The sequence below is a fragment of the Struthio camelus genome, chromosome 8 (assembly GCF_040807025.1).
Source record: "Struthio camelus isolate bStrCam1 chromosome 8, bStrCam1.hap1, whole genome shotgun sequence".
Lineage (NCBI taxonomy): Eukaryota > Metazoa > Chordata > Aves > Struthioniformes > Struthionidae > Struthio > Struthio camelus.
In genome coordinates, this window is record NC_090949.1 from 33424841 (window position 1) to 33448360 (window position 23520).

At 43.7% G+C, this 23520-nt stretch overlaps 1 protein-coding gene across 1 annotated transcript; it reads left to right on the forward strand.

Moving 5' to 3' along the window:
* The first annotated feature begins 1553 nt into the window (after positions 1 to 1553).
* Positions 1554 to 22223, forward strand: C8A (complement C8 alpha chain). The gene is made up of 11 exons (XM_009683293.2): positions 1554 to 1815; positions 3936 to 4032; positions 5192 to 5336; positions 6752 to 6896; positions 8448 to 8637; positions 10226 to 10420; positions 12025 to 12265; positions 16320 to 16448; positions 17281 to 17438; positions 19408 to 19630; positions 21616 to 22223. The coding sequence occupies exons 1-11, from the start codon at positions 1697 to 1699 to the stop codon at positions 21765 to 21767; spliced, it is 1794 nt and encodes a 597-aa protein (XP_009681588.2). The 5' UTR covers positions 1554 to 1696; the 3' UTR covers positions 21768 to 22223.
* The last annotated feature ends 1297 nt before the right edge of the window (positions 22224 to 23520 follow it).

Sequence of the window (23520 nt, forward strand, 5' to 3'; positions counted from 1 at the left end):
TGACACAGCAGACATAACGTGTAACAGGGAGGTAATGACAGGGATGGCCTTGGGCCAGTCCCTGGCTTGTGTCGCTGGGTTCAGGTTTAATACCAAAATTTTAAAGAAAAACTTATTTGAGCTCTTGTTGTTTAGGCAAAAGGAGAAAGACTTTTTGAACTCATTTAAAGTACATTAGTAGGTAAGGGATTACATTAAAATATTCTCCAAGGTCACAAAAAGGCAGTTTTCATTTCTTTTCACTGCAAAATTTACCCATGTGGTCCATTTCTTCCTGTTCAGCTAAGACAAGCCCCCAGGACATTCTGAACTTTAATTACATTAAAATAACACAGTAAGAGGTCCTTTGATTTTGATAATTTACAATACCAGCTATTGAAACGAGCATTGTGATTAATTTGGGAAATAAACAAAGTGACACTTCCATCCCAGTCTTCTCTGGACAGAGGACAATTCGCCTTCTGTTTAATAGCTGCAATAGCTCAAGACCAGATTTTCCGACAATAATTACACTTCCTCTGGAATTTATTGAGGTTCAGGCCTCCAGCTGCCTGCTGGGAACACTTCGGTTACGCATGAAGCACCTCAGCCCACTTAAGCAGAAGAAAAGCAGGGAGCTGCTGACACTTCTTCAAACACAGAACAAGTCTCCATAGATAACTTATTTATTTTTTAACTAGCATATAAACACGTTACAGATTTCTTGTCCAGGTGTGCTCCAGCCCAGGAGCCCTTGGAGGGGATTTCACAGGCAACGCACAAGTTCATGGAAACAGGCACGGGGCAACTTGGGCTGAGTGTGACTGAGAGCCTTTCCAATGTCCGTTTTTTCTCTCTTGCAATACACAACAACTAAATAGTCTCATCTTCTGGCTATTATCTTCATAATGAATAACCTATGGCCTTCTTCCTTTGTATGGTTTTATTCTCCTGTATTTGTGTACGTACGTGTCTACTACATCTGTGCTGAGATCCCAACCAACCAGCCGAAAGCAGTACAGTTACCACGGACAGATGGGTTCACACAGCATGCAGGACAGGGCACAAGTTCACATTTAGGAGACATCTTATCCCAAATCACTTTGGAAAACAAAGATTTAGATTCTCGTGTTGCAGTGACCATGTAGGGCAACCTAAAAGCCATTACGAGCCATGCGATAACTCACATCAGCTTTGGACATGGAAAGCTATGTTACAGGGATGGCAATGGGAAAAAAAATGAAATGACATTTAGTTATCTGGATGGCACATGGCATTTTTTTGTTCCTAACAACAGAATTCTACAGTAATCCTCAGTTCTGGAAAGCTTTCCCCAGGCAACCACCTAACACACCAAAATTACAGGTAAGTCACAGTGGGAGATAAAATGAGCTTCTCTCTCCTTCAAATTGGATGGAGAGTTACTGTCTGGACAAGAAACACAGTAGGACTCCTTTGACTTTAATGGGAAAACGGTTGCACAGGTTAATATATGCCCTCACCAGAGAACTGGAAATTTGTCTCCAAAGGGCAAAGACCTTCAGGATGTGTCCTAATTTCCTGTGATTCAATCCGAGCCTTTGTCAATGATTTACCACAGCATTTTGGAGACCGGTGGGCTCAGAGCGTCTTCCATAGTATTGCCATCAAGGGGTCCTGAAGCCTGAAGTTTTCCTTTGCAGCTATTTAGTAGTAAACATTTACATACAGAAAAACAATGTGGTGGAACCTGGGTCAGCTTTCTCCTTTGATTCTCTCTATATGCTCGCTGTCTTTAGCGTCGTGTCAGGCTACGGTTACTGCACACAGCGAGCTCACGGGATTATCTTCCCAGAGGTAAGTCTCCTTCCACCTAACTTGAGACATAGAAATTACGGTTTCATCAGTGGGCCCATCAGTTTTGTCTTAACTTGAGGCATGTGCACACTGTGCTCTCTGTAAACAGCTACCAGAAAAAAAAAAATTTGGCAGTTATCCAAATCCTATTCTAGGCATTGTAATTCCTTCCTAAATGAACTGTTTGCACATCATTTTTTTCTTTTAAGGATGAATATTAAGCCTTCTTAAATTTCCTTACTACTGTACCACTTTTGGGAACTTGGAATTAATTCCTTATCTAAGAAGATTTTTAAGTAAATATTTTTCATATTGGTTTTCATTATAACTATTTAGCATTTAACAATTTAAAGTTAATAATATTGCTCACAAAGCGTAAATGCATGCACATAACCCAATTTCTAATCCCAATCAGATCTGTATACCTGTATTTTTAACCTGTACGATACTATTAAGCTGTATGTGTCATTTTGGCTTTGAAGGAAAGGAATAAACAAGTTACTTTTTCTAAAGCTACAGTGTCATGATAGGAAAACGGTTGGGTTTCTTCTACAGCTGTTAATTTCAGGCTTGTTCTAAAGGCAAATATGATTTAGAAAGATCAAAAAAAGGTATCAGTGATAATTGGAACATGGAGACAAGGAGAAGGCGGAAAGAAAAAAATGTGGTAGTGATACACTTAATTATGAAGGCTTACTCCGATAATCCCTTTTGAAAATGAACAAAGAAGAGATATTTGATGTTTGATGAACTTATCAAACACGGCAGAATAATGAAGAGGTAAATGTGAAATCCAATCGAAGGTGAGCCAATTAAGTACTTTGTGAAGTGCTGAAGGATACAGCCAGCAAATCCTCCTGTCAGACTGAAAACGTACCAATACATGTGTGTTCCCCAGCTCCGTGCCCATCTGCAGGCGTCTGTTGTTTTCCTGGAGACGCAGCGTGTTTTATCTAGCGTGCTGATCTGTATCCACGGGCTCCCTTGCTGAGCTTTCGTGCCTTTCATTTACTATGCTCTCTTCTGTAGCCGCTGATGAATCCCTGATGTGCTCCATATCTCCTCTAATTACCAATATTTCTCTTTGGACCGCAGTCTCCTAAGTCAAACAGACTGCTCATTAGTTAATCACCAAAATCATCGTAATAATGTTTTGGCTTGCAGTAACCCCGCAAAATGTTTTGGAAGCTATGGCAAACACGGAGCTGTACTGGCACACCACACATTGCTCCTCAGCACAAAGAAACACATTACACAAATAATGATCAGAAGACTTGCGACAGAAATGCAGAGATCATAACAACTGGCCTGGGAGGCAAGAGAAGTATTTTCTTGCTGTTGTGTAATGATATTCTATGCCTGTATGGGGAGTTTGATCCAAGGGCCATTGCAGCAAAGCACTGCTGCCACTCTATGCTTTTATAGCCTTCCTTTAATTTTCCCCCTTTGCAGTATTTATGTATTTCCTTTTAGAAACAGTTAGTCAAAGATTCTCATAGTCAACATACCTGTGTACTCTGCCATCACAGCTCACTGGTGTGGCCATTCCCAACTTCTCCATATGGTCCATGAGAATCAGACCTCTCACTGTAGACTGGTCTGGAAAAACACTTAGCAAGAGTTCAGAACCATGCAAAAAAAGCAAAGCCAACAGATTTTCAAACAGGTCCAAGATGACAGACATCATTGCACCTGCTGTGATACTGAGAAGAAAGCCAAAAAAGAAGCTTTTCTTTAAACCTGTTTCCTATGGACATTCCTCTGTTCACTCAGTGTATGTGGTCTTATATCTGTGATATACATGCAATTTATTGCAAGCTACCTGTTGGAAAGTGCTAGGATATCTTGGGAGAGCAGGAAATGGGAGACACAAAACTGTTAGGTCTTATAACTGCTTCTGCTCCTGGCAAATTTTGATGGTGAAGTACCGAGATGATGCAAGCTGGGTAACGCAGCTACCCCTGCTGAGGACCTGACCCAAATCTTGTCAGTTTCTAATTTCCTACAAAATAGGTTCTTGTTCGAAAAACACATGCAGATCATTTTCTTGCTGTTTGCCTCCAGGCCTTCTTAAAATACAACTTCAAAGACCTTAGCCTGCTATCTCTTACTCTCCTTAGAAGAACCAGCAGAGATGTTAATTCTCCAGCTCCTGTCGACTGTCAGCTAAGCCAGTGGTCCGAGTGGACTGATTGCTTTCTTTGCCAAGAAAAAAAAGTAAGACGCAAACGTAATGTATTCATTTATCTTCAGATGTGTCTGTGATGAGGATGTACACACATTAATTATATATATTATACATATTCATCATTCTGAAGCATCCACTAAACTCATCCAGATATGATGGAGATGCTCCTGCACTAGAGAGGCTCTTACTTAGCATGGTGTAAACTAGGAATAAATCCACGTAAGCCAGCAGAACTGCAAAACACAAAATGAAGGTAAACGGTAGAAGAATCAGACCAGAATATTTGGCCAACACTTTCTTCCTTTTCTATCTCAGATTTAATTAAGTATCCTCGATTCTTAATGCAAAATATTCAAATTAAAAGAAATTAAAAGTAGCCTTCATTCATCAGTGCCTGTTCTCAATTTTTGTTACCGTTTCACATATGTCTTCATAATTCAAGAGTTTATTTTCAAGTATCAACATAATTTTGCTTTCTCCAGCATTTATATCCCTATATTTTTTGTTCCTGTACTTATAACCAGCAAATTATTTGGCTCTTCTCTCTCCCACTCTTTTTTTTTTTCTCTCCTTTTTAAGGAACAGCAGTTCTCATTAATAATCCATCAGAAACGTTATGTTGCTTTCAGGATCAGTGTAGTAATTAGTTGCTGTGTCCATCTGATCCCATTACACTCCATGACAAAACATATGACACTAGAAAAAGTTCATATTACTTCCAAGATATAAAAAAGGGACAGATTTAAAAAATAGTCATTCACCCCACAAAGTCAGGATCTGTATTTACCCTTCAGAGAAGTTGTGAAAAATAGAAATAGCATAGCCGAATATCTCAGAAGGTGGTTCCTCACATCAGCGGAAACTTCAGTCCATATGACTTCTGGATTTTATTTGAAGTTTTTGGTAGGGGCGTGCTGGCTGCGTTTCCGAACCATTTTCTTTCCCCGAGACTGCTCATGCTTCTCCAGTTGAAAGTGAAGGAATAGCTCTTCCCTTCTGGATCTGCCTTCTAAAAGACGGACACGTCCAAAAATCAGAGCAAACTTTTGTAGCTTTCAAATTATATCTGAAAACACTTCCTTCTAAGATAAAAGCTATAGTTTTGATTGCTTCATAGGCTGTGGAAGTGCCATCTCGGGGTAATGCAGGCTATGCATTGGCAGTGTTTTTCTCTGTCCTGCACTCCAGCACCGCTTCCGGACCCTGCTGCAGCCCGCCAAGTTTGGGGGGCGGCCGTGCGCGGGCCACCTCTGGGGCGAGGAGTTCTGCCGCGCAGCTGGGAAGTGCACAGAGATCCACCGCTGCGGAGAGGATTTCCAGTGCCAGGAAACCGGTGAGTGAAACAGCTACAAGCTCCTGCCAGAAGGTCCCAGACATGGGCGGACAGACCGCAGTGGGGTGGCAGCTGGACCCCAGCAGAAATATTCTGCTCAAACTACTGCTGCTGGGCTACCCAAGTCCTCCTGCGTGGGAGCCAACGCTCCCACAACACATCCCTTCTCCCCCTGAGAAAAGCATGGTTCAGCTATAAGTCCACGCAGCAAACTGTTTTATGATTTATTTTTAACCATTCCTGGCTCTGAGGACTGTATAATTATATGGCTGTTCTCTGAAAGGTTGACTAGCATGGACAGATTTTAATTTTTACATAAAAGGCTCAAACCCTCATCCCTCAGCATTTAATAAAAATACTCTTGAAGCCTGGAAATACGCACGCTCCCTGTGGCCAGCTGGTGCAGGACAGCCTCATTTCCTTTACGCGAGCGTGGCAGTACCAGCCTACTCCAGCCACAGATGTCAGGTCAAGGCTTTTGACTCTCTCACAGAAGCAAAAGTACTTTCAAGTTGCACTTCCTGCAAACGTTCATTCTCAAATGATAATTATTGTAATAAATTCCCCAAATACCTCCTACAACTCAAAACTGCACATTAAGCTGACAGAGCTTATTTCACTAAGCCAACTGGAGAAGCTATTGCTTCCTGCAGGTCCTTTATGAGATCATGATCTTTGATAATAAAATCTTGCTGATGAAGTGACCTCTGCTCAATTCCCACACCCTGGTGCTCCTGAGGAGTGCCCCACTTGCGCTCGCAGCTGTGCTCGCTCCAGATTGCGAGGGAAAACCTTCCCCAAAGGAGCTCTGCCGAGCGAGCGCCGGGAGGAAGAGTGCTAGCCTAACATAAGGCACGGCTTCTTGGAGCACCGAAAGACACGTGGAAGTTGGTACTAGAGTAAGCTGCCAAAAAAGTTTCTGAGGTGCCATACACCCCTTGCCCCAAGGAAATAAGGCTTGTGGCACTGGTGTGCTACTGGGGCAATGATTTGCTAATGGTAGCTTGATATTAAGTACAGAAGCACAGTTTTCGGAGATGGAAATACCTATCTTGATGTGCTGGACAGCTAAGAAAAGAAAGCAAGTGAGATATACCTGCTGCTTAGGCTTGGCGCTTTGCTCAAATCCTCCCTAAAGGTGCATAGCGAGATGGTTCACATGAAGGAGGCTTTCCTTCCATGCCCGTCACACTCAAGCCTCTTACAAGGCCACCAGAGCTGGAGACTTTGATCACAAACGCCTCCTTCAGGCAAAATTCAGCTCACACAGACTCATATCAGTCAGGAAAAGGCAGGCAATGCTCAGGATGTGCCTGTGACCCCATGTCCGTGAGCAGCATACCCAGACATGTCAGTTAAACCCAGCGTGGTGGTTTCTGGGGTGAATAAGAAAGCATCTTACCTGTGCACTTTAGGTCGCTGCATTAAACGCCATCTCGTATGTAACGGGGAGGCAGACTGCAGAGATGGGTCTGATGAGGATAACTGTGAGGAGGAAGATATTGAAAGCTACTGTGAAAATCTGTTCCCAATCCCGGGGGCTGAAAAGGCTGCCCAAGGGTGAGTAATTAATCAATATCTGCCATTCCCACAATCAGAACAGGATTAAGGTTTTCATATTCCTCTTACTTAGTAATAACAATGTTGGGGGAGGATGTACTGGGCTCCATGAACCGATCTGGTGCTGTGCAAAACATGAAGGGCAGCTGCTGTCCTACAGATGTTGGATGCCAACAGGTGCTACCACGAGTAACAGGGAGAGAGGCAGGAAGGCTTGTCCCAGCTTTTATTTCAAGTTGTGCCTCAGATTTACCGTCTGACCTTGGCCTCTCTCGGCCACTCTCTACCTCTTACTGTCCTCTTCATACTCACATAAAAATATATCCCAGTTTTCTGGGGCCAGTTGTCTTGCAACTTTCTCCAGTTAATGAAACCAATATATTAAAATAGTATACTTTGGAGATGCAGCATCTTGGAGGCCTCCATCTTTAAGGAGAATTTTTACTCCAGGATTTAGGATTTCAGAGCATAGATTCAAGGCAGAGGGTTTGCGCTCTGCATGAATATATGCAGGACTATTTGCTCCTGTGTATGAAAAAGTTTTGCTCTAGCCAGTTCTAAATTTCAGTTAGGTAATACCTGAAAACCAGGAACCTGGATAAGATTGAAGGCGAATTGTCTATTGTAAAATGTCTGTTTTAAATTTATGTTTTAATCAAAATACTGCTTAGTTTCATTTGAAGAACATGGGCTACAGTATGAAAATATAGTCGGCTATTATGTAACTTTCCTATTGGCTTGATTCAAAGCTCTCTGGAATCAATGAGGTAAATGGATCTCTGGCCCAGGGCCTGGGAGAATCTATCAAAAGTTTATCAAGTCATAAATTTATTTTCACTGAGCATTGCATCTAATATTTCTCTCTGGTTTGTTTTGTCCTGCAAAACAGACAAAAGCAATGGCATTTATCATCTCAGCCTTAACAATGATTCCCTGTTGTGTGGACCTACGCTGCTGTCTCATTTGAATAATGCTTTCATTTTTGGACCACCAAATTATAGGGCATATTAAGTAAGAGACAGGATTTCAGAGGGTAACAGCTCTGATGGCTGGAGAGCAGACTTTAAGTCTAGGCAGGGTGCTAGCTCCACTGAGAAATGGGAACATTATTAACAGGAAGATGACACTGAGATAGAAAAAAAAAAATTACAGTGAATGCCAGGAAACACTTTACGACAGAGAGAGGCACTAGACTGCAAAAGACTCATGAGGGACCTGGAGGAATCCCAGTGCGTTGGGGCTTTTTTAGCTGTACTCACAAGCACAGGAACACGGGCATGGACTGAAGGATTTAACTGATTTCTTCCACCTCTAGCAAATAAGTATAAACCAATATCTTCAAAATAACATGACTGTGTCCTGTTTGCTTCGGGCAGGAGTTAGCAAGGAGAGAGTAGACTCCAACCATGCATTTAAGGTGCTATCCCAATTCAAAGCCTGAGAGCTCAGGATAGACCATGTGCAGAGTCAGAAGAGAATTAGTAAAAGTGACTGTTGAGGGAAAGAAAATAGGAGTTGTAGGTAACTTTCTGAACGCTATTTCTTTTAAAGATACAATATCCTAACACAGGAAGGCAGCCTGTATGTATATGATCCTAAATTTTTTGGAGGCCAGTGTGAGTATGTTTACAACGGAGAGTGGCGGGAACTGAAATATGACTCTGCATGTGAACATCTGTACTATGGCGATGACGAGAAGTATTTCCGCAAGCCTTACAACTTTCATATGTATCAATTCCTAGTAAGTACTGCAGATATTCAAATATGGCAATATTTTCCCAGCTAAAACCTAAGATTTCTATAAAGATGTTATGTATGTTTTATCAGGAGAGAATTCTGTCTACATACTGTCTTTCAATTTATTTTTCTCCAGTTGTCCCCAAGACAGCAGTCAATTGATAATATAAATGCAGTTTTATGGCACGTCAGGGAACTAATGTGCTATATCACCCACGCATTCCCACTGCTTCTTCTGGCCTAGTCAGAGCCAAGAGAAATGGATTTTCTCTAAATTCTGCTACTAATGAGCTGTAGAACTTGGACAAGTCACTCGCCTCTCTAGGGATTATGTTGGCCATTTGTAAAATGGGAACAACACAACAAGTTCAATTTTTGAAAGCACTTCAAATCTATGACAGGGCTAAAAAGGGACATCAATCTGACCTCTGAATGAGACAAAGTTCCTGAAAGCCCACACAGTATATCACAACCCTACCACTCTTACGGGGTCACACCTGACAGTGGATGCTGGAGACTGATGTTAAACCCTGACTGGACCAAGCAGAGCAGCAATTTAACTTGAGCGTCCCACATGGTAAGCAGGTGTCCTGGCCGCTGTTGATAAACACCTCTGCTACGGTTTTCACAATGAAACAGTATATTGGCCTCACCCGGGCAGGAATGGGCAAAATTCTGAACCCTGGAAAGCGTTTCCTTCATTTAGCTCCAAAAGGAAGCACACATCATTCCAGGGGAATGTTATAGCTACCTGCCCAATGCTTGCTCTTCCAAGTCCTCCTGCAGGCAGATTCCCAGGTGCCTCCAAGTTCCCGGTTTGAACGAGCTGGACTCACCACATAAGATGCGTTTTCTCCCCCACTTTGTGTGCCACTTGTGGTGAAAGCACCTCTGCGCTGCAGCCATGTGCCAAGAGACGCTCGAGGTGCCCCGTGTTTGCGGTGTCTTAGGAAGCTTTACCTGCTGGAGCCTAGGAAGTCAATCATGAAGATGCAAGTTGCTGTTTTTGAGTGTCGGTAATTTAGGCAGCTCAGTACGGGGGTGGCAAATGGCACAGCCCAGATTCAGAAAGTCCACACGACGGTAGAGCAGAGCTGTCAAGCAAAAGGTCGCTTTTCTAACACACAGGCAAAACAATGTTTATTTTCTCATGTTGCCATTGTAAGTGGCTGAATCTCTGCTGTTGAATTTTTCCTAAATAAATTCATCCCAAAGTAAGCTGGAGTGAAAAAATTCACACCAAACAGAACTGCAAAGAGGGTTTTATAATGCAAAACGTCAAGCTAGCTTAATAGGAACCATTACCAGCGCTGCCCACAATGGCATTGCTTGGAGTTGCGAAACAAAAACCTTTCCCCCCTGCCTGGAGACAGCTGAAACAAAACGCATGGCTTTATCTCAATTTCTTGCATATTTCCAAATGAAATGGCACTTGACTAAATTCTTTATTCCGCATTCACTGAAGTCAGTGTCAGTGCTGTCAGGACTATCACCAGCTTCAGTGGAGGTAGGATCAATTCCCTAAAGAAAGAGAGAGAATAAAAAAAGAAAGAAAATACCTAAAAAAATAATGCCCACTCCTTTCACTCTAGGCTCATGCTGATTCTGGATTCTCTTTGGAGATTTACGATGATGCAAAGGACCTGCTTGATGCCCTCAAAAATGATAGATTCAAAACAACTGGTTTTACCTTTGGAATTGGGCCTCAACATCACCAGTTTAACCTTGGTTTCACTTTATCATACAAGAAAGGATCCCTGAAGAATTTCACACAGTATGATGCAAAGGTAAAAGAACATACATGTTTCAGTCATGACATCTGTGCATTGCACAGTCTTGCTGTAACTCATGGTGGTTTATTCTCTTACTTGCCTTTTTTTTTTTTAAATATACTAATTGTACCTTAATTTGTTCATGAAATTGCAAATGTATGATCGTTAGTAATCCTGTTTGTTATTGTTCTCATTACATTTTAGCAACGAGGATGTGGGAATAAAACTGAATTATGAAGTATCAGAACACATGTCATCTCACCCCATCCTGTTTCATGGCCATATCAAGCACATAAATAAAAAAATGCTTAAAGTCTTGATGAGGGAGGAGGAAATATCAAGATGTTGATCAAAACAGTTGTCCTCAGGGAATGATCTCCAGCAGCAAATATATCATGTTCAAATTAATACAAGCTGCCGTATGATGGGGAAATATGCTACTTGTTATACGAGGTTAAAATACCATGCTGAAAAAAGAGTACCAAATAATAGGATTTATTTCTCACAGTGAGTTTACATCATGGACTAGCCCTAATGACCTCTTTCCAACCTAATAATATGAATGCTAGTATTTTCCTCGTATAGTATGCCCCATCTCCACTTGTCTCTTGACTACTGACAGGAAACAATAAGGAAGAATTACCTTGATGGTGTTCTGAGCAGAAATGCCCTTAAAAGCTGTTTGGAATTGGCACCATTATAATATTTACTGTGTCCTTGTCTAGACTTGTACAGTATTTGCAGCTAAAGGATGATCAGTCATTGGCAGAATCATTTAAGAGTCTGTTCTTGTTATACTGGAGTCTTGTCCAAGGCAACGGCCTATCTAGAAGAGAAGTTGTAGATTTGCTGGCATATCCAGGAAATCCTCCTCCCACTTTAGCACATTACAGGCCTGGTATCTATACCGCTGCCCCCGCATAGCACTGCTGGGCTGGGTCTGGCTTGCACTGAGCCTGAGTTGTCCTGCACCACTGGTTGAGGCTGTGCAAAAAGCAAAAGAGAATGAACAGCATGGAAAAGAAATAGGAAAAAAGAGACATAGCATATTTCACCTGGAAGGTGGGGGAGAATCATATAGGGTCCAATTCTGATTGTGTTCACACATCACTAGCAACCCATTGTATCTAAAATCCTGGCTCTGCTCTCCACCTCATAGAGCTGCATGAAACATCCCCCCCCCCCCCCCCCCAAAAAAAAGGACAACCACCGATTTCATTTAAACTTGGGCTGTCTTTCAAGCCTTTAACATACACCAGCAGTAACACATTGTGGCCTGTGGCTATCCTTTGCGCACATAAGGACTAGAAATGACTTTTTTTTTTTTTTAATGAATGCTGAGGTATTGCAGATGTGAAGCTAAATTTGTGAGAGAGGACAACATTGCTTGCTGAAGTGTTAACTCACCTGCTGTCTTCAGTGGAGATTCTCCAGACGCTCACAGCAGGACAAATGTCCAGCTCAGAAAGCGTACCACTGGCAGCCTCTCCCTCCAGTGTCAGATAACCCAAGGAACAATCTACTGCTGTGCAAGGAGTGTGTATGGGGCTGCCCGGGTGGAGGATCCTTTTCTGCTCACTCCAGGTTTCAGTGACAACTCCTGTTTTGTTGATCTGCAGGAGGTTGGATTCATTAGAGGTGTCACGAAGGTGCAGACTGCCCGCTTCAAGATGAGGAAGCAGAACATTATTTTGGATGAAGACATCTTACTTTCCCTTCAGGAGCTTCCAGACAAATATAACTATGGGATTTATGCCAAATTCATCAATGACTACGGCACCCACTTCATGACGTCTGGGACAATGGGAGGTGTCTTTGAGTACATCCTCGTCATTAACAAAGAAGAAATGAGAAGAAAAGGTTAGAATAACACAAGAAATTCTCTGTTTCACTTTCTGCTCTAAGCCTTGCATTTCCAACTTGGAGTCCGCGCAGTGGGTGCAGGCCACCAGGAATACTCCTCTAGCTTCAGGCTGCTCCCCAGAAGCGTCTTCTTCCAGGACCCCTGCCTTCCAGCTATGTGGCGGGAGGGTGGGTGCTCACTAGCCCCTCATAGCCGAGCTGGCTGGTATTTCCCATCACGTGATAGACACGTGCTTGCTACGAGCCCAGAAATGCAAAAGGGAGTGGGGTATGGGAATCTTCATGTTGCTCACAAGATAGATGTATTACTGGCCATGTAGCAGGGAGAAGCTTGAGTCACCAAATGTGCCTCCTGCTCTAATTTCAAGAGAACTTGGAGGAGGTTTTTGTAGAAATCTGAATTTCTTTTCCTCCCTTTCTTCTGTGTCACTTCCTAGACTTCCCCTATTTCTTATACTCTTTGGCCTGGCCATACTTAGGATTGCTTGGGAACAAAATGCCTGCAAACTCATTCAGAGTAAAGAACGATAGCTCACTCATGTTCTAGCTTCCTGATACTGAGGGTTTCCATTTTCTATAAATGGAAATAATGCATTGCACTTGGCAATACCTTTGGCACTTTACTCTGGTTAGTGTCACATTGGAAGATTAACAGAGTTCTGCTAGCTCCGGTTCTCAACAAATTAGAGTGTATGAGGCTGGAGAACTATACCTCTAAATCTCAGTTATATAAAATATCCACTGCAGACGTCTAGACTGCAAGAATATCCATCACTGGAGAGCCAAAGCATAAGGTTTTTCCTAATCAAAAACATAAGATGCAGAACAATGTTAATATGGTACTCTGGTATGCAGACCAGACTGTCTGTCAACTTTTGCAAAGACGCCTACAGTACAAGAGATCCTACTTCCCCTAAACAACCATCGTTTTCTATTACTCTGTTTTTGTTCTGCAAAAGGTTCAGCTTTGGTAAATCCAGGCTGGGCATTTATGCTAAATTCCAAAAGTGGACAGCTGGTGCAAACTATTTCAGTTCCATCAATTTCCATGGGACTGCCCCAAGTTCTGCTGGATAGCTGTGGGTCTGAAACGGTTTGGTTCCCTCTGAAATAGGGTAACTATGCATTCCATATTCAGTGTTAACCCTACCAGTTTTTCCACAAGAAATAACTACCAATTGAGAGAATTTTCACCAAGTGCCTAAACTACTAACGTTTGGAAACACGATGCCTCTTCAAATCATTCATTCAGTTTGAAAACTGAGTGATACAGGAGTGAACGAGAACTTGGCAAGCAATTCTTCAGGAAACAGACTACCACGTTAAGAGGAAGAATGAATCAAGAGAAGGTGCAGGAAGGCTATTATTTTACTTTATCTTGTGCTTACTATACATCAAAGGAGGAGATTTACTGCTACGAGATGCCCTATTTTAGGAAAGAAGGATGTTGAAGTTCAGCAAAAGACAAAAATGTGCCCCAGCAGAGATGCCATTTTCATGCTAACGTAGCATGCTTGTATAATTTTCGTCTAAATAGGACACAGTTAGGAAGTCCACATTTATTAAGGCAGCAGCGCTCTACGTCATGCTGTATGTACATACAGAAGGAACCAGCCACGGTGGTTGATGCGCTGATGGTCTAAAAACACTAAGTAAGAACTGACTTTCTAATGGTGAGCACCGGACATGCTTGAAGGCTGTGTTCGCAAAAGGATTTAGGCACTGTCCCTATGGAATAGTCAGGATAGAAGTACCTAAGTCTTAAATTTAGAGCTTCAGCAGTTCTGAGATGCCTGGAGATGCGCTCCTCAGTCCCTGCACGGCTGAGCAGCACGGCATCTACGTTAGATGTATCTCCGCTCCACCTCTGCTCAACCGAGCAGGCATCCAGAGAGCTGACTGAGCTCATGTGGCTATGTAAAAAATGCTCTAAAAGGGAAAACACTCCTTGTTTGCAAACTGGTGACTAAAGCATATGCCCTGGAAAAAGATACCTAGGCTGAGTCCCCTCTAGACAAGAAACAGCTAGGGCATCAGTGAGTGTCCAAGTAGGCCTAGGCATGAAGTGGACTTCAAACATCTAGGAAACCTGAGTTTTGAAATTGGAGGCACCTGCTGAGTTTAGACACCCAGGAACAGACCAAAATGCACTGGTGCAGAGTTTTGGACCGCAATTTGGCAGCCAGACTGTTTCTAACTTCAGGCTGCAAGGGCTTGTTCGGAGGTGGTCATGAGTGAAATAAATACAGATGTCAGGACAAGGTCCCTGTTGCTCTGCCTTCAATATTTTTCATTACTTGCTTTTGAAATAGATTGTTATGGTTCTATTATTTAGCAGAAAACAGTATAATGTGTTCACACATTACAAGAATATTTATGGGAGAAACATTATGCACAGAGTAAATTAGAAAGAGTCCTCATATATTCTGATTAATTCAAAATGCAGCAGTAAATCTTATCACTTGAACACATTTAACTATCCTAAATTATATCATAAAAAAAAAAAAAACTATCAGGACTCCCATATTTTCTGCGACCACCCTTTTGCAGTGATAACCACTTCTCATTTATCAAGACCAGATCTTGCTGCAACCAATAGCAAATTGTATTGACAGATCCTTGCTGAACATAATTACTCCACAGGAACCATGGTGAATCAATTAATCAGGGTGTTCCTCAAGTTTAATTTTATGGCACTCCAACACCAAGATAAGCAATCACTCATGTTGCTTTGGGTGAATGAACTTTACCCACTGTGTTTACAGCTGTTGAAGAGTTTAGCACAAGTAATTGAGTGCTACACATTTAATCTTTCTCAGGGGCCCAGTTTTGCAATGGGATGTAATTCCCCCTGAAGTCTTGAACATGCCTCAGTTCTCACCATTTTGAATTCAGGTTGTGTAGTACCTTTCTCAGGCTGCTGACCACCTCTGCTGCTCGGGACCAGCCAAGGTGACGAGCAGACGCTAGTCTCAATTCCCTGTTCCATGGTGGCTCCCACAAGTTACTCCTCTAGGGCATGCAGAAGACAGAAAAAAAATTGAACTACAGGCATTTTACTGACACCTTAAACAAGAGTGAGATCGAGCACCACTCCCGCAATTGGAGGGAGGCAACTCAGTCCAGCAGCCGGTGCTCTGGCCAGGGACTCAGGCCCGAGGTTCAATCATTAGACCATCAAACCGTGACGCACAAATCCCCCTGACCTCTGTGCCTCCCTTTCAATACTGTGATATTGATTGCTGGGCTGCTTTGTAAAACACTTTAAGGTCTACTGACAAAAAGAGCAATATAAAAGTTACCCATTACTTATCACACCTGTGTTTATTGAAATCAATGGATTTTTTAACTATTACGGAAGACGGCATTATATTTGCAGTACACTGAAGTGTGTACATAAAGCTAGGCTGGATGAAATATGCGCATTGCTTTCTTTGGTGAAATCACCTCGTTAGTTCACTTCTCCTCTCTGCAAACTCTTCATGGGTCTCTAGTTACATATTTTTATGATATATGTGGCAGTGGTGGTAGCAGCAACACAATAGCGTGCAGTGAGGCTTTTGCAGCTTTCAGCAGCCAGACCTTTTGCAAGTTGCTACTGAAGATGCTACTTAGGCCACTGATACAGGTGTCAGCTCCTCAGTTTATGAAAATTAGCAAGGATCTATTGATTTCAATTGCTTTTCCCAGATTTATTCTAGTTATGAGTTACTTTGTGAGGAAAAACATTTTCAAATAGATAGGCCTAGGCCAAACCAGAAAATAAGAGCTTGTGTTAAGATTTTCACTTTCTGCTAATACTTTTTGAGGAAATGACTTTACAGTAAGGACATTTCCCTACTCACCTATTATGCGGTAAGCCCAGTATACTCCAACAAAATGCTGGCACTGCCACTACAAGAGTTAAAGCTGTTCTCTGCCTTGGGTTATTCTTTGACTCTCAGAAACAGGCCACGCAATTAACTGAATATCAAAAACATAAGTAGGAAAATGAACATCTTTCCAATCAATATGAGACATCGATTTTACTGGTTTCGTGTTTGTTTCGCAGCCATCAGCTCTGAAGACATAGCTTCCTGTTTTGGTGCAGCAGTCGGCATTACAGTCGCAAAGTCCGAACCAGATTTAGAAGCATCCTTGTCGTTCTCTGAATGTGAAAATAAAGGATTTCGTAAAGCTGGTATGATAATTTGATAAAGTCTGGCCTCACACCTCCACCCTCCCACCCTCACCAGTGGTGCATGGCTCCCTGATGGCCCCAGGCCCCCCTCTCTTAGCCCACCGCATCTGCTCACCATGCAAAACCTGTCGCCTGTCCCAAACCTCCCCCTCCCACACTCTGCTTTACACGCACGCTGGTGTCCATCACTAAGCACAAGGTCGCTCTGAGTGCCGCATCAGTGGCATGCGTCTAATACTAGCTCTATCAGGTGGCCGGAGGGCTACAGGCCTTTTAGCCACCACAGATGAGGTCTAAGATGAAGCAGGGACAAAATGCATCATCTCCGAGTCCCTTCCCTTCTACCCCCTTCCAAATTCCTTGGGGCTCTGGTCTCTCCTGCAAGTTTCCCACGTGCCGTCACTGCTGGGCCAGACATCCAGCAGGGATCCAGCCGCTAGTGATGAGACTGACTCCAACCTGGAAAGGATCACACAGCAACTATTTAAGAGGCTAAGAAGACCCAAATTTGTAAAGTGCTTTAAAAGTTAGAGACAAAGTGCTATATAGTGTGCATGTGTTAACAAGACACAAAGGCTGGAGCCACGCAGGTCCCTTAAGACTTACCGGCTTAGAGCGTTTTTGATTCTCAACTCCTCACGGACTGTCCCGTAACAACCCAGAGGGCTGGCCGCAGCTCATGCTGTGCACGCCGAGGCTCCCACCGACTCCTGGAGCACAGCATCAGGGCTGGTCACCGATAGCCCCTCGCTTGATTCCCTCTCGATTAAGCAGTTTCTAGTGTACGAGCGGAAACGGTAACTAAATATATGGACGTAATTCAACTTTTCAGATGATCAGAGCAGCAGTGCTGTTGTGGAAGACATTATTCCCCGGATTAGAGGTGGAGATACCAGCTACAGCGGAGGGCTCTTAAACAGCTGGAATTCCAATATGTATCGGCGCTGGGGAAGGTCATTAAAATATAATCCTGCTGTTATTGATTTTGAGGTAAGACTTTCTGCTGTTGAAGAAACTCTGCCGCTATAAGGAATGAAAGTGTAGTCGAGCAGATCATTTCGTATTTTTATTGTGATCCCATCACAGAACAAGATTAAATGTAATGGGCCACTGATCTGGTAACCTCTTATTCATTTCACAATGGGGAGTACATCTCACGGCGACAGCATCAGCAGGGAGGCAGGCAAGAAGCTTAATGCTGGATTAGCGCCGAGTTAAGTTTTTGATGTGTCCCCAAACAGCTTCCTAGTGAATAGCGGTTGCATTCATTGCTAGTATTCTCCCTACCACTCTGTCCTCCTGTATAAGCCAGGGACTCACAAGTGGCTGTGAGGGAGCAGATCTTTCCCCACCATGCAGGCTCTACGCAGACCATCCCTCCTTTCCATCTGCCTTGTCTCAGAGCTGCTGCGGGTCTGCATAAGCTCCCTGGGTTGGTTACGAAGTTGATTGCTATGCAGGCTTCCCCCGCACGTTTCCTTCCATCAGTCTCCGGGTGCACATTGTCAGCTCGATCCTGTCTCTCTCCAGCAGCCTGGACTCCTCCAAGAGGGTCCGTGGCCATAAAAAACAGAAAAGTCCTGCTCCTCCCTCTCAGCTGCCTGGATGTCAACAAAATGGAAAGATTACTGAAGGCTCCTGCAGGGTTTCAGGGATGAGGAGGAGACGGATGAGAGCAGAGGAGATGGAAAGGGAAAATAACTCAGTGCTATCACATTCACTGCTTTTATAGAGGAGCTTGCTGTGAAAGGGCTGCCGGGGAGCATACAGGCATGAGGAGCCAGGGTACATCCTCCACTGCGGCTAGGAGCGCCATATCTACCTTGAGACGTTTTAATTGCCAGTCTGCTCTGGGACTGCAGCTGCGAGATGTGTGGAGAAGGACCTAGGGCACTGTACAGACATGCTGCCGCTTCCACTCCTCTCATTTTAATTTAAAAGCACATCTGCTTCTAACTGTGACAGCAAGAGGGACAGAAAGGTGGGAGAAGAGAGGAGGGAAGGTGGAATCAGGTATTTATGTGCATTATTATCAGGGCAAGTAGGAATTTGCAAACCTTCCTGGGCGGCACCGTGGTGACAGAGTGGCCTGTTAAACTAGAAGCTCTTTCAGTTGCAGCTGAACCCATGTGGCAGGTTATTCACCTTTCTGCACAAGTTCCCATCAATTCTGGGCAAAATTTATTGCAATTTTCCAGTAAAACACTCGCTGACCTCTCTGCTGGCTGCTTTAGGAGCTCAACAATTGCTGGGGAACGGGAGGCGTTCAGACTGCTGATAAGCACCTGTGTCCACTTCGTCACTTATCTTTAGCTTCCTCTCGTTTGTTAAATGCGCTTGTGCAAATTTGTCCAAGAGCTCTTGCCAAAGCCAGGCAGAACCTCCTCGCAAATCGCTCTCTGGGCACCCTGTGCAAGGAGGAGACCCCCACCACTGCTCCGGGTGTGCATGCACATACACATGCACATGAGCAGAGCTGTGAGCACGGCCTCACACGCTTGGACTTATAACTACCCGAACGAATCAGCTCTGATATTTTAACGTCAATGTACAGCGTAACTTCTGTTACTGGTGAAACTAGAAGAGCTGAGATTTTAAGGGAACCATAAGTACATAAGTTAAGTATCTAAAACTCCCCAGTGAGCCTCTCAGACTGTTTCAGAAAGCTGAATGCTACCATCAGTTCATGAGGCCTCCAGCTAATCCAATCCTTTTTGTATAACAGGTTGAATGCAGAAGGTAGGTTATACTTATATTTGTCCACATTCAGATATTTTTGCTGAATAGTAAATCAGAGCTGGAGTTTGCTACTGCAACTGCTATGTGCTCATCATATTTTTAAAGCTGTAGATGGCACAATATTATTTTGTTGTATCACAGAGCATCCTTATTGGTCAAACAGTCCACTGTGTTCTGAAATCTGAAAACTGAATTCCCTGCAAATCTTTGTCCTACACAGCTGCAACCCATTCACGAAATCATCCGCAGAAGCAACCTTGTCGATATGGAAAACAAACGGCAAAACCTGAAACGGGCTTTGGACGACTACTTATCGGAGTTCAACGCCTGCCGCTGCGGGCCATGTCAGAACAACGGGGAGCCCATTTTGGCAGGAGACACATGTTTCTGCCAGTGCCAGGTGGGCTACGGAGGCCCTGCCTGCGACCAGAGCAAACGCCAAGGTATGCCCCCAGCGCGCGTCCGTAGCAAGGTAGGGGGAAAGGCAGCAAAGGTGCAGCATTTTACCCCGCACGTGGCTAACAGACAGCTCTTTGCATCTGTGCAGCAGTCAAGCCTTCACTCCTGTATCATTTTGCTGCTCTGCTATCCTAAGCAGCCCCGCAACAGCCTTAAAATATTGGGTCTGGTAAGTATTATAAACAAACTAACAAAAGTGAAGGAGTGCTTGATAGCTGGAGACGTACCGACTCCCTGTAAAGCCAGTAGCAGCTCCAACCACAGCCCAGCTGCTGCGTCCCGGCTGCTGAGGTGGCCTCACTGAAGGTTGGATCAACATACAGGATCGAAGGGTAGGAGCAGTGCTGAAATGACGGACTACTGTGCTGCAACGAGGGCAAGGACAGTCCTCGCCGACCTGCATGCCGCAGGGAAGAGCCACGTTTCTTGAGTCAGCGTCCTGGACATGGCAATTCCCAAGTGCACTGGTGGTATCCACTTACAGACACTTGCTGAACGGGCAAGAGTGCAAACCCCAACAGACAGAAAGGGAAGGGAGACACAAAGCGTCAGGCTAGTTGATCAAAGTGATCTGTCAGAAAGTGATGCTGAGGCAACAGCCCACCAAAAATGCTGTTTTGGTAAGAAAACAAAAACAAAAAAAAATTATCACGTTGCCAGATTTTTTTCCCCTCAAAATAGGGAAACAGAGCAGAGGGAACAACCCATTTGAAGGGGAGGGAGATCTGTTCTTCCAAGGTGACTGGTTGTTATTATATTTTCTTTATTCCTTTATTTTCTGTTGTGAAAAATTAAATGGATGGCAAAAAAAACCCCTCTACCTTGGAACACGTTCAAAAAATGCCAAGGTTACTTTGGGATATTTTTGTCTTGATCCACGTCGACAAAAAATTCCAAATCACAGCACTGCAGCTGGCAGAAAATTCATCTTTGGAGAACTTTTACTAAACAGAGCTCCAGGCACTTAAGAACCTGGTCATAATTAGGGTCGCACCACTGGAAAAACCAAAACCTTGACAAGAAAAGGAATAAGAGCAGAGTTGTGCAGATATTTTATGAAATCCTTCTCAAAAGCTCTAGTTCAGTAATTCAGAAGCAGGTTTCTTTAAAAATCCCAGGTTCTTTGAACTGTCTTCTAAGCCAAGGATGAGGAACATGGAGAGCTCACTCGGGGGCTGACCCAAAGGCAGCCCACCTAATGGGTCTGCCCTGTGCTGGAGCCTGCAGGAGCTGCTCAGTGAGATGGCCGTGCTGGCTTTCAGCAGCACAACTGACAAGCGTGGGCATTTCACCGAGTGGCTCTGGGTTAAGGCAACTTCCAGCTCAGGGGAAACATTAAGGCTCACTTAAGACCAAACCTATATTTTTTTAAAGGATGACATTTTGACCAGAAACCCAGCTTTTCAGCCAGCGCTAGGAACATACACATCCATTTTTACTGCCTGGATTAACACAGTGCACAAGCCAGGAACGAAGGCCAGCTGAGTAAATAAAAAAGGACAGTAAATGACAGACATCAAGTATCCCCATCAATCGGGAGCGCAGCCATAATCTATAGTATTGAATGCACCTGACAACTCGACCTATCCTATAATGAAAAAGGCTTGAAGTGACCCTTCTCCGAAGGGACTAGCAGACTTTTCACAACAGCTTCACAGCTGGGCCGTTCTGAGACTTTCATTGCTCTGCCTGGCTTGGAGGGGAGAAGCTGGTGCAGGGAGACCTGTCACCAGCCCTTTGGAAAAGAAAAGCCAATCTCGAAAGATCATAGAAGAAAAGCAAATAGCTATTGGTGTCTGAGGAATGTGGTGCTACTTCATCAGCCCTGTCTTCAAGGTGCCTGCAAACCTTGATCTCAACAGCAGTCTGGGTGCCAGGCAGGGACTAGGGTGGCCATGGGAGTCCGCATCAGAGCAGAACTGCAAAACTAAATAATTCTTCTCTCTTTTTTCGTTTTATGGTTTTACAGGGAGGGAGACGAACGGGCGCTGGAGCTGCTGGTCAGCTTGGACCCCCTGCCAGGCTGGAACAAGGAGACGCAGCCGGCAGTGCAATAACCCAGCGCCGCAGAACGGCGGGGCACCGTGTGCGGGGAAAAGCGTGCAGACAAAAGCATGTTAACACCCACCGGGACTGGAGCAAGGCAGGGTATTGCTCTCTGCAAGTATACGGTCTGGTTTTGGAGCTTGTGCTGGGCTATAAATACTCTAGGCATAATTCTGCAATAGAATTACACCGGGGACAAATAATTGTGAAGTATTGCATTTACATTGCGTACATTTCAAGACATGGTGGATTCACTATATAAAACCGGAGTGCTATCCAGGCAAATTCCTCCGTTTGATTCAATACTTTCCTGCGTGCCCCCTTACTCTCACACCCCTCCAATTTAATAGCATCCCCACCAAGCACAGGGATGGTGGAGAATCACCCCCAGTGGTGGCATTGCTGCGTGATGGTGGGGTTACAAGTAGTCAAAAAACACATTTACTAAAACTGTTTACACAAGTAAGCTTCACTCGCAGAAATTTTTATATTTGCCTTTGGAAAATAAATTCAAAGCTTGTGATCCTTGCATTTTTATGGAGTTGGTTTTGACATATGCACCATGAAACTTTTATAAGTTGGCACTGTCGGATTTTAAAGCATAGCATATTGGGCAGGGCTGCATTTTCAGCAAAGCCATATGCTGAACTGTATGGGAGGAAGCTTAAGCCCAGAGATGCTCAAAAGTCATGGCAAAAACGTGATTCCAAACTGATGAGAATCATAAATAAATAAACAAATAATAAATAGGCAGACCCAAACAAAACCATTCTACAGAGGATGCTCACACACAAGTGAAGGCTATTCCTCTTTGCGATCAGTGATGAACTGACTATTAGAACAGAGGCGTTTTATCTCCAAGGCACCCAGAGCGGGAGAAGATGCTAAAGGGCTGCTTGATTTAAGGGCCTTTTTTGAATGTAAGACGTAAATCTCGGCACAGGAATACACACAGTATTGAACAGCATCTAGAGACTACAGCGAAAGCCCACAGCTCAGGGCTTTTAATGAACTGCCGCAAAAACCTGAGGTGGACAGAAAGCAAATGGCACTTCGTTTTACTGTGCTTTTCTTCACAAGGCGAGAAGAAAAAAGTGATGAGAAGGAATCTGGCATTCTGAAAAGCAACAACTGCAACTGCAACAAAACCTCAAAGCACAAAGAAGCACTTCTATATACGTGTGAATGGAAAGAGGGAGTAGAAAGGAATCAAGGTTTAGTGAAAGAAATTGCTCAGCTATAGCTCTGATTCTTGGAAATGCTTGTTTTTCAACAGCATGTCAGTGGTGATTTAGAGTCTGACACTTAGCTGACGTAAATCAGCCTAGTTCCTTCGGTGCAGCTGATTTATGCTACCTGAAGATCTGGCTCCATATTTTCTTTTGTGTGTGCGTTTGCCAAAAGACAATTTTGTCACCACTTCTTCCCCTTTGCTTGCAAAAAGGGACTATAGGCTCGTTCCTCATAAGAAAACATCCAGCCGTGTTGTCTTGAACATTGAGGTTTGATTCTTCTCTGGAAAAATTCCTAAGACAGATTTCTATGACATGGGCAAACGAGTGATAAAATTGTAGCCTTTTTGCCAGCCTTGCTTTTCCAGGCAAACATTATACTCATCCAGAGACGACCCTGCTCTCAAGGGCTTGATTCTGATGTCTTCCATGTTGGGGAAAAAGCGTCATGAAGCACCACTGAAATCTGCATGATTTAGACATCCAAGAAGAAGAAAGTGAAATGTAGGAACAAAAAGTAGTTTTCTCATCAAATAGTATTATCAATACTATTTGGCAATGGGCCAGCACATTGTATTAAAAACATGAAACAGTGC

Bases quoted from the DNA above. Each gene is read 5' to 3' on its own strand.
- C8A (XM_009683293.2), top strand. From the start codon at position 1,697: ATGTGGTGGAACCTGGGTCAGCTTTCTCCTTTGATTCTCTCTATATGC. The intron at 12,266-16,319 runs GTTAGAATAACA...TTTGTTTCGCAG, and splicing joins AGAAGAAATGAGAAGAAAAG to CCATCAGCTCTGAAGACATA. The intron at 17,439-19,407 runs GTAAGACTTTCT...TGTCCTACACAG, and splicing joins CTGCTGTTATTGATTTTGAG to CTGCAACCCATTCACGAAAT.